Raw genomic sequence first — 10,351 nt, forward strand, 5'->3', positions numbered from 1 at the left:
TGTCCCATCCACTGGAAAATGAAGTCCTACCACTGGAATGGAAGTCAGTTGCGTTTTCCAGCCCGACCCTCGATTCCCCCAATTCTTTTAATAACAGCTCACTGGTTTTCTTTCCCTTGGAGGATCAGCTTCTTCAACTTGCTGTTCGTGACAGGATCCAACCCTAAATCCAGCTCCATGAGTTGCCTAAGCCTCAGATTTGGCCAGTGATTTACAGTCCTGAGGCTTTCGCTGCCCCACTGTGAAGAACGTGGTCTCTTTCTGTCTGTGTGGTTTTGCCGAAGGACTCGTAGAGCCGTCTTTGCCACACAGGGAAGAGCCTGTCTGAGAATTAAGGCCACGTGAGAGAAATTCATTTGATCACCTGGATCCAGACAGATACCACCTAAAGTTCCTGGAGACAGTTGTCCCTTTGTCCTTCTTCCCCTCCCTTTCTCCCTCCCTCTTTTTCTCCCTCTTCTCCTTCCTCCCTCCCCCCACCCCATTTTTCTTGGCTTAAGCCAGTGTGAGTTGGATTTTATTCTTTTGCAACTGATCAAGTCCTTAAAAAGGCCAACACAGTTGGCAGCCTCAAGAGTGGTAATAAAGTAACCACATCCTACCCCACTTCAAAATGTAAACGTGGTTTTATTTAATGCCGTTTTGTCCATCACAAAGCACCCATTCCTTCCCAGCATCCCCCTCTTCCTAGAAAACAAGATGCAGCGTAAGGCACGTGCACTGTCCACATGACGTCAAGTAGGGTCTTTAAAAACAAAAATAAGCAATAGTCTTTTCAACAGCTCGAACTGCCTCCCTCTCTAATGTTCAAAGAATGATTGTCCCCACAAAGCACAACTTGGAGAAGAGAGTGCTTACATTAGAACTGTGAACCACCCCACATACCAGTTCAAAAAACAAAACCAAACCAACGACTAAGAAACCCAGCCACACAGGTACAAGAGCATAATTCCGGAGTAATGAGACTAGTCCATAAATTAAAAAGAAGACAAGACAAACCCGTCCCCTCCTCATCACCAGGCACCCCCCAAATTGGCAATTCCTTGCTTTTGTTCTGTGAGTCTTATAGAAGAGTCTAGACTCCGAGCCAGCCCTTTTCCCCAAAGTCAAATACTCCGAAGCCAATGTTGGGTACTTTCCTTCTCAGAACCCCCATTTGGACTGATGGACGGCTTCTGAGATGGTCACTGGACACGTCGTCTCGGCTGTGGGGCCCCTTCCTGGTGTCCAACATCTGGGTCTCTGGAGTTCTCGGTGGGGAGGTGGGGAAGGCGAGGGGGTCTGAGGGTGAGATGGCAGGTGGAGATGCTGCTGATCCTGCTATAAATACTCCAGCTCCAGGGCGTGCCTCAGTGCCTCCAGGTCCGCGTGGCAGGATATCCGCCAGAAAGGCATGTTGTGCTGAAACACAGAACACCAGCCACAAGGTTATGGCCCCGCCCCTGCCCCCGGATCCCACGCCTGTGGTTAGAGGGCATGTGAGAAGTCAACCCAGTTGTCTAGCATGTGGGGACTTCCTAAACTATGAGGAACTTGATGTTGCTGGCAGACCCACATCTGGCCAGTACCCACCAGTATGGCCAACCATTTCTATTCACTCAGAGCCTGCTCTGACGGGCTTATCCAGCACTGCCCAGCGTGTTCGCTGTTTGACCCTCTCGCCTCTGTTGGTACCAGCGTGGTCTTAGGCAGTGCACTGACATGGTGTTAAATTGCACAGTGGGAAAGCGATTCCTTTTTAAAAATTTGTTCCTGCCTGGGCACTGTGGCCCACGCTTGTAATCCCAGCACTTTGGGAGGCTGAGGCAGGAGGATTGCTTGAGGCCAGGAATTGGAGGCTGCAGTGCTCTGAATCCTGTTACTTCAAGAAGAAAGTCACAGCTCGGTGCTGGAACCCCTCCCCAACATTTGACAATCTCCACTGTGAACAAACAGAGCTGGTCTTGGAGAGTCTTGAGCAGGCCACTGTAGCTAGCCAGGTCAGGATGACACTAATCTGTTTTCTTTAGAGCTTTTATCGTTTCCTTTTCTTTGCAGCAGGTGATACTTGCTTCAAGTTATTGTCATGATGTAGAGGTTTTTTTTTTTTTCTTTCTTTTGAGACAGGCTAGAGTGCAGTGACATGATCTCTGCTCACTGTAGCCTCAACCTCCCAGGCTCAAGTGATCCTCCTACCTCAGCCTCCCGGGTATCTGGGACAACAGATGCATGCTGCCACATCTGGCTAATTTTTGTATTTTTTGTAGAGATAGGGTTTCACCATGGTGACCAGGCTGGTCTCAAACTCCTGGGCTCAAGCGATCCACCCACCTCAGCCTCCCAAAGTGTTGGGATTACAGGCATAAGCCATTGTGCCCAGCTGAATTTCATTAATTTTTTTTTTAAATTTTAGAGATGGAGTCTCAGTTTGTTGTCCATGCTGGAATGCAGATCATGGCTCACTGCAGCCTTGATCTCTTGGGCTCAACTGATCTTCCTGACTCAGCCTCCTGAGTGGCTAGGGACGTATCTAGGTAAATAGGAAAAAGGAAGGATGCAGGCCAAAATGTATATATATGTGCATGTATATGGAAGAAAGAATGCTGGCGTTTCTCAGAGTTTAAAAGATAATAAATGAGACTACCTTAGGAAGGATGTAAAGAAATCATTAAGGCAGGTGTAAATAAAATGCCATGGGGGCCAGCCGGAGGAAGCAGCCTCTTTTTTGGTAGAAGTGAATGGGATGGGGGTGTCTCAGGGGACAAGAGGCGCATGAGACCCAGACCTTGAAGAATGAATAAGGAGGCTGGGCGTGGTGGCTCACACCTGTAATCCTAGGACTTTGGGAGGCCAAGGCGGGCGGATCACCTGAAGTCAGGAGTTTGAGACCAGCCTGGCCAACATGGTGAAACCCCGTCTCTACTAAAATACAAAAATTAGCTGGGCGTGGTGGTGGGCACCTGTAATCCCAGCTACTTGGGAGGCTGGGGCAGGAGAATCGCTTGAACACGGGAGGCAGAGGATGCAGTGAGCTGAGATCATGCCGCTGCACTCCAACCTGGGCAACAAGAGTGAAACTTCATCTCAAAAAAAAAAGAAAAAAAGAATGAGTGCTTCGTAGTTAGCAGGTCACTGAAGGGAAGGGCATCCCAGATTGAGAAGAATCCCTGGGTGAGCAAAGGAAGATCTATAAAAATGCCAGGGGCAGACCCCAGTGGGGCCTTCTGCACAGGTCACAAACACTTAAGGGGCTTTCACTGGAGGCTCAGATAAACCCACAGATAAGAAATAAACAAGATAAGTTCATCTCCTGGTAAGTGCTAGGAAGGAAACAGAATGAGATAGGGTAGAAAGCAGCGTTGTCTGTCTACTTTAGAGAGCTGGGTCAGGAAAGGCCTCTCCAGGGAGTGTCATTTAAGCAGGCCCTGGCAAAGATGTGGGGGAACGTGGGGGCAGGTAGAAGACACAGCAAGTGCAAAGGCCCCAGGAAGGTTGAGCTTGGAATGCAATGCTCATTGCTGCACCGCATGGCTCTTGGCACATAGTAGGTGCTCAAGAAATATTTGTAGAAGGAATAAAAAGAGGAAGAGAGGGAGGGAAAAAAAGAAGGTAAGTTTCTCAAGCAAAGTCCTCTGAATGTTCTGTAGCTTCTAAACAATTCCCAGCTCAAGGGAAGCAGAAAACCATCTCCTATGGGAACAGCTCTCATCTCTTCAACGCCTTCTCACTGCCCTAGCATTCCCACCCTGCCCTCATCCCGGCCAAGCCTTCCTTTCTTTGCAAAGATAGATTCTGGTTGCCAGCTGGCCAATCCTGCCCTCTTTAAAGAGTGTAATTTGGCTGGGCACGGTGGCTCACACCTCTAATCTCAGTACTTTGGGAGGCTGAGGTGGCCAGATCACCTGAGGTCAGGAGTTCGAGACCAGCCTGGCCAACATGGCAAAACCCCGTCTCTACTAAAATTACAAAAAATGAGCCAGATGTGGTGGCTCATGCCTGTAATCCCAGCTACTCAGGAGGCTGAGGCACGAGAATCGCTTGAACCTGGGAGGTGGAGGTTGCAGTGAGCCGAGATCACGCTACCGCACTCCAGCCTCGGCGACAGAGCCAGACTCTGTCTCAAAAAAAAAAAAAAAAGAGTGTGATTCATTTTTCTGGGAGAGAATGAGCAAAGGTGGAAGAAAGAGAATGTTCTAGCCGCCTTTACTCCAGGCTTAAAGGCTTCAGAGTGCCAGCAGATTCATCACTCGTGGAGAAGCGGAGACAAATCACCCACTAAAATGGAGATATTAACAACACTGTCAGCAGAAACAGTCAAAGCCCCTGGTCCTGCGGCCATATTTTACACCGCTCAGATGTCCGGTGGCCTGGGCTAATGACTTCCATTTGTCTGGCTGAGAGAGCTGCTGGTGGACAGTGTTTCTCACTAACGTTCTGGGGCTTCTGCCTCAGACACTGGGACTTTTATGGGAGTTCTGTGTGTGGCGGGTGTGTACCTAGTCTTCTTTGGCTGACTCTCCTCTTGCCTGACTAGCTCAGGGGTGAAAACCAACTGTGTTTGAAACTCATAAGTCCGTCTCCTCCCTGCCAGGCGTTTGGAGCATGACATAGGTAGGTTTGCATGCGCTAGATGTGTGATCTTAGGCAAATTAATTAACCTCTCTGAGTCTCAAATTCTGTCATCTATAAAATGGGGTGTGGCTGGGCACATGCCTCTAATCCCAGTTTTCTGGGAGGCCAAGGTGGGCAGATTGTTTGAGTTTAGGAGTTTGAGGCCAGCCAAGGCAACATGGTGAAACCCCATTTCTACAAAAAACAAAAAAAACAAAAAAACCAAAAAAAACAAAAAATAAACCAGGTATGGTGGTGCCTGTCCGTAGTCCCAGCTACTTAGAAGCAGAGGTGGGAGGATTGCTTGAGTCCAGGAGGTAGAGGCTGCAGTAAGCTGAGATTGTGCCACTGCTCTCCAGCCTAGGTGCCAGAGTGAGACCCTATCTCTAAAAACAAAACAAAACAAGACAAAACAAAACAAAACAAAAGAAACAAAAAAAGGGATGCAATGATACCCACTTTATAGGAGTTTTTTGAGGATTGAATACAATTATGATGTTAGCAATAAAGTTACGGTGGTGAAGGGCATGGGGTTAGGTCAGCACCTCAAGATGCGAGCCACAGCCTGGCCACACACCAGTGCGACTGACCCTGGCAGCTGCCCCTCAGTATCACTTCTCCCCTTCTGTCTCAGAAGCTGCTCCCATTTCTTAGCGGGGCTCATGGCAGCTGATAACAGAGACTACATCTCCCAGGAAAGGGGAGGAGTCTTCCAGGTGGAGGGGACAGTGCCTACAAAGCCTTCCAAGCTCCTCTCTCCCGGGGCCCTCTCCCGGGACCCTAGGGCTTCCCTCTTCTTCTGGGTTTCATCTGCTGAGACCCTAAACATTTTTGCATTTCCTTGGGATTTGCTGCCAGGCAGAGATGGGGGAAACCAGGTCCCCCTAATTAAGCTCTGTGACATTAACAATCCACTTCCCAGGCCTCCGGGTGGGGGGGTGGCAGCCTCTCTGGGGCGCTGTTGACAGTTCCAGACCCAGGACTTTGGCAGCTGTTTCTTTTCCAAGAACAGAGATGTGGCCACCAGAACCCCTTGCCCTCTCCTCACGGGCCCGAGATCACAAATGCAGGATTTTCTTTTTCATTAGCTTAATGCTGTCTTTATTAACTGGGAAGGGTTCCTGGAACATATGATCAGTAAGTATTAAATAAAACACATGCACGTGCACCGGCCCCCCACCAGCCTGCCCCGCCGGAGTGTCTCTAGGCTCCCGAACAGTTGTCCCAGAAACAATCCAGGGCTACCAGGGGCAGCAGCCAGAGGCAGAGAGGGGGATTTGTAGAAGGAAATTACTCAGGATGCTTCTGCAATTTGCAAATGGAATGGACTGGCAAGTACGGAGCCTGGGAAGGAGGAGCCAGCCAGCCACGGGGAGTGGAGGAAATCATGGAAGGAGCCCTTGAAGACCACGAGGGGTGCTCGAAAGAGCAGGAAAATGCAGTCTGAGGGGCGGAAGAAGTACCTTTTTCGCTCCTTGCTCCTCTTCCACACCATCGCCGATCACCACGTACACAGCTTTTCTGCCGAATCGCTGCATTATCCTCTCGAAGCAGCTCTCCTTCCCTGCACACACACAGGAAGGAAAGGAAAAACGCTCTGTGAGGACCCCGGATTGCAGCCGATACCCACTCATTAAGAGCTCGGTGCCTGCAGCTGTGATCCCAAAGGCCCGGTATTCATCATTTTGTTGTTGAGCAAACTTTTGAGGTGAGCACTGTTATCATCCCCACATGAAGGATGATGACAGCCGGAAACACAGCGAGAGTCAGTAGCTTGCCCAGGGCAACACAGCAGGAGGAGGCAGTGCAAGGGTTAGAGCAGGCTCCCAAGTCTCTGCAGCTGTCCGATGTAGAAGTGGCAATGGATGCACAACCATTTGAATGCACTTGATGCCACTGCACTGGACACTGTTTTGTTTTGTTTTGTTTTGAGACACAGTCTTGCTCTGTCACCCAGGCTGGAGTGCAGTGGTGCCATCTCGGCTCACTGCCACCTTCACCTTCTGGGTTCAAGCGTTTCTCCTGCCTCGGCCTCCTGAGTAACTGGGACTATAGGCACGCATCACCACACCTGGCTAATTTTTGTATTTTTTAGTAGAGATGGGGTTTCACCGCGTCGGCCAGGCTGGTCTCAAACTCCTGGCCTCAAGTGATCTGCTCGCCTCGGCCTCTCAAAGTACTGGGATTACAGGCGTGAGCCACTGCACCCAGCCATCTTAACCTTTTTTTTTTTTTTTTTCTGAGACAGAGTCTCGCTCTTGTTGCCCAGGCTGGAGTGCAATGGCTTGGTCTCGGCTCACTGCAATCTCTGCCTCCTGGGTTCAAGCGACTCTCCTGCCTCAGCCTTCCGAGTACCTGGGATTACACGTACCCGCCACCACACCCTGCTAATTTTTTTATTTTTAGTAGAGATGAGTTTTCACCATGTTAGTCAGGCTGGTGTTGAACTGCCTGACCTCAGGCAGTCCACCTGCCTCGGCCTCCCAAAGTGCTGGGATTATAGGCGTGAGCCACCATGCCTGGCCATCTTAACTTTTTTTTTTTTTTGAGACAGAGTCTCGCTCTGTCACCCAGGCTGGAGTGCAGTGGCGCGATCTTGGCTCACTGCAAGCTCCGCCTCCTGGGTTCACGCCATTCTCCTGCCTCAGCCTCCCGAGTAGCTGGGACTACAAGCGCCCGCCACCACGCCTGGCTAATTTTGTTTTGTATTTTTAGTAGAGACGGGGTTTCACCGTGTTAGCCAGCATGGTCTTGATCTCCTGACCTTGTGATCTGCCCGTCTTGGCCTCCCAAAGTGCTGGGATTACAGGCGTGAGCCACCGCGCCTGGCCCATCTTAACCATTTTTAAGTATATAGTGCATGGCCAGGTGCGGTGGTTCATGCCTGTAATCCCAGCACTTTGGGAGGCTGAGGCGGATGGATCACCTGAGGTCAGGAGTTCGAGACTAGCCTGGCCAACATGGTGAAACCCCGTCTCTACTAAAAATACAAAATTAGCTGGGTGTAGTGGTGCACGCCTGTAGTCCTTGCTAATCAGGAGGCTGAGGCAGGAGAACCGCTTGAACCCAGGAGGCGGAGGTTGTAGTGAGCCGAGATTGCACCATTTCCCTCCAGCCTGGGCAACAAGAGCGAAACTCTATCTTAAAAAAAAGAAAAAAGGTTAAGATGGTGAAAATTTTATATTATTTAATTTTACCACAATTAAAAATAAAAATATTATTTAAAAAAGAGATTCGAAATAAACCTGCAAAGGTACTTGAGGTATGCAGGAAAAATGGGAAAAATGAAAAGACAGGATCTTGTTGAAAAATCTTCAATAACCATTTCGGCCCTTACTACTATAATTTTAAAATTAAAAGGCACTTTCATATAATGTTTGGACCTAGAACTTCAGTAAAACCAAAATTGCTTCAAGAAAATGCTGCCAAAGTACTATAAGTTATTTATTTTTTAATTTTTTGCTCTAGAGAAAAAACAACGGAAAAGGTTTCTAATTAAAAATATTTGGTACGGTGGCTCATGCCTGTAGTCCCAGTACTTTGGGGGCTGAGGTGGGAGGATTGCTTGAGGCTGGGAGTTTGAGGCTGTAGTGAGCTATGATCTCGCCACTGCATTCCAGACTAAGTGACAGTATGAGTCACTCAGCTATGGACTACATTTCCCAGCTTCCCTGGCAGCTACTTGTGGCCATGTGACTAAGCTGGGGCTAACAGGAAGTGAGTAGAATGTAATGTGCATAGCCTTCTGAGCTTGGCCTTCAAATATCAGACCTGCTAGAATGACAACGGGCTAGGACTCTGATTTGACCACATCATGAGAATAAAACCATAAGAAATGGTGGAAAAATAAAATGGGAGAGACCTGGGTTTCTGGATGTCTTTGAGGACAGGGTCACCCCACCAGCCTGGATCAGTCACCTCTGTCTGTTCTACTAGGGAGAAATCAGCTTTGACTCTTTTGCAAGCCCTTGCATTTGGGGTGTGTTTGTTACAGCAGCTTTGCCTGTATCTGAACTCATACAGACACTTTGGAAAACTGTGGTCCTAACCAATTTCTTTAGAAGCAGAGGTTAAGGCATGTGGCCTGTGGGGGCTGTTTTGGGGATCTGAGTCATGGCCATAGGCACATTCCATCAATTTCCCCAGTGTCATGTTCCTTAAACATCCCATTCCCAGGATGGAAAGCTAACCCCACCCTCCAACCCTGTATCCCCGCCGAGGTGTGGCTTCTCCCTACCTGTCTTGGTTGCACTGTAGATGTTCTCAATAGGAAACACAGACCCCAGGCCATATAGCAGGACTTTGGCCAGGGCAGGAATTAGTTGAGTGGTGGTGACCAGCACATTGACACAGTTGGGCCTAAGGACAAAGGAGATTGTGGATCAGAACTCGGAGGGACCATAAGGCCAGGCCTCCTCCTGCTGCATGAGCCTGCAGTTGGCAGGAAATCTGGTAGGCTTGGAGGCTGTGGCTGTCATCTTCAGCTATGTTAGGGCCTAAGGATTCTCAGGCTGTTCCTCTCTTTTAAGCCTGAAGCTGCCTGACATAGTGAAATGTAGTATGGGGGGAATACTTTTCTTATATAAAAAGCAAATGTTTATTGCAAGGGCCATACACTTAAATAGTTGCAGGTAATGTAAATGAGCGATATGGAACAAGTGTAGGACAACAGGGAAAGGTGGGGACTGGAGTAAGCTGGAGGCTGCATGCCAGTTCTCATCTTTTGGGAGAATCCAGAAACCTGGAAACCTGTTGGGCCCTGAAAAGTCTCTGCTGCTATTAGCTCAGCTATGCTCCAAGGTATCCACTGAGCCTTGTGCACTTAAGCTTAATTAAATATTTGGGCTGGGAGTGGTGGCTCGTGCCTGCAATCCCAGCACTTTGGGAGGCCGAGGCGGGTGGATCACCTGAGGTCAGGAGTTCGAGACAAGCCTGGCCAACATGGTGAAACCCCCCGTCTCTACTAAATATACAAAAATTAGCTAGGCATGGTGGCACACACCTGCAATCCCAGCTACTCAGGAGGCTGAGGCCAGAGAATTGCTTGAACATGGGAGGGAGAGGTTGTGGTGAGCCAAGATCACGCCACTGCATTCCAGCCTGGGCGACAGAGTGAGACTCTGTCTCAAAAAAAAAAAAAAAAAATTGGAAAGTGTGCAAGTGAGAGTTTGAGGAGTCCAATTCTCCCAAGTGTGGACATGCAGGAGCCACCACTGTCTACTGCGAGAAAGTTCAGTGGCACAGAGGAAAACGAGGGCTGCCACTTGCCGGGAGTTGATGAGGTTTAGTGCCTTCAGGGAGTGGGTCAGCCAGAGGTCTGTGAGAGCTTCCAGCTCAGCTCGGAGCTGTAGCCAGGTCTCCCTTTTGGGAGCGCCTATCAACCCTGTGGACAAAGGAAATAAAGATGTAGTCATCGTATTAGAAAGATCTGGGGGATGAAGGTAGGGAACAGGAATCTAGCGTACTATACCCTGAGGGTTAAAATCAGATGACACCCAAAGTAAACTTCAATCCAGTGGCTTCTCTTAATCTTATCCTGAGATCAACAGATTGATAGATTAATCCATCCACTGACTGATTCACCCATCCATCCATCCATCCATCCATCCATCCATCCATCCATCCATCCATCCACTCACCCACCCACCTATCCACCCATCCATCTACCTACCCACCTATCTACCCATCCATCCACCCAATATCCATCCATCCACCCATCCATCCATCCATCCATCCATCCATCCATCCATCCATCCACTCA

The 10,351-nt window shown here is 49.1% G+C and overlaps 1 protein-coding gene across 1 annotated transcript in view; it reads right to left on the bottom strand.

Annotated features, from left to right (window-relative positions):
* Positions 1–630: 630 nt before the first annotated feature.
* EYA2 (EYA transcriptional coactivator and phosphatase 2) overlaps positions 631–10,351 on the bottom strand; it is a 293,839-nt gene continuing 284,118 nt past the window's right edge. Inside the window, exons 14-16 of the mRNA XM_032142563.2 lie at positions 8,828–8,949; positions 6,054–6,154; positions 631–1,401 (exon numbers count right to left, since the gene is read on the bottom strand). Coding sequence (XP_031998454.1) covers positions 1,321–1,401; positions 6,054–6,154; positions 8,828–8,949 — 304 coding nt within the window. The 3' untranslated portion in view covers positions 631–1,320. The remainder of the gene's footprint in view (positions 1,402–6,053; positions 6,155–8,827; positions 8,950–10,351) is intronic.

Source organism: Hylobates moloch, unplaced genomic scaffold, assembly GCF_009828535.3.
Source record: "Hylobates moloch isolate HMO894 unplaced genomic scaffold, HMol_V3 SCAFFOLD_21, whole genome shotgun sequence".
Taxonomy (NCBI): Eukaryota; Metazoa; Chordata; class Mammalia; order Primates; family Hylobatidae; genus Hylobates; species Hylobates moloch.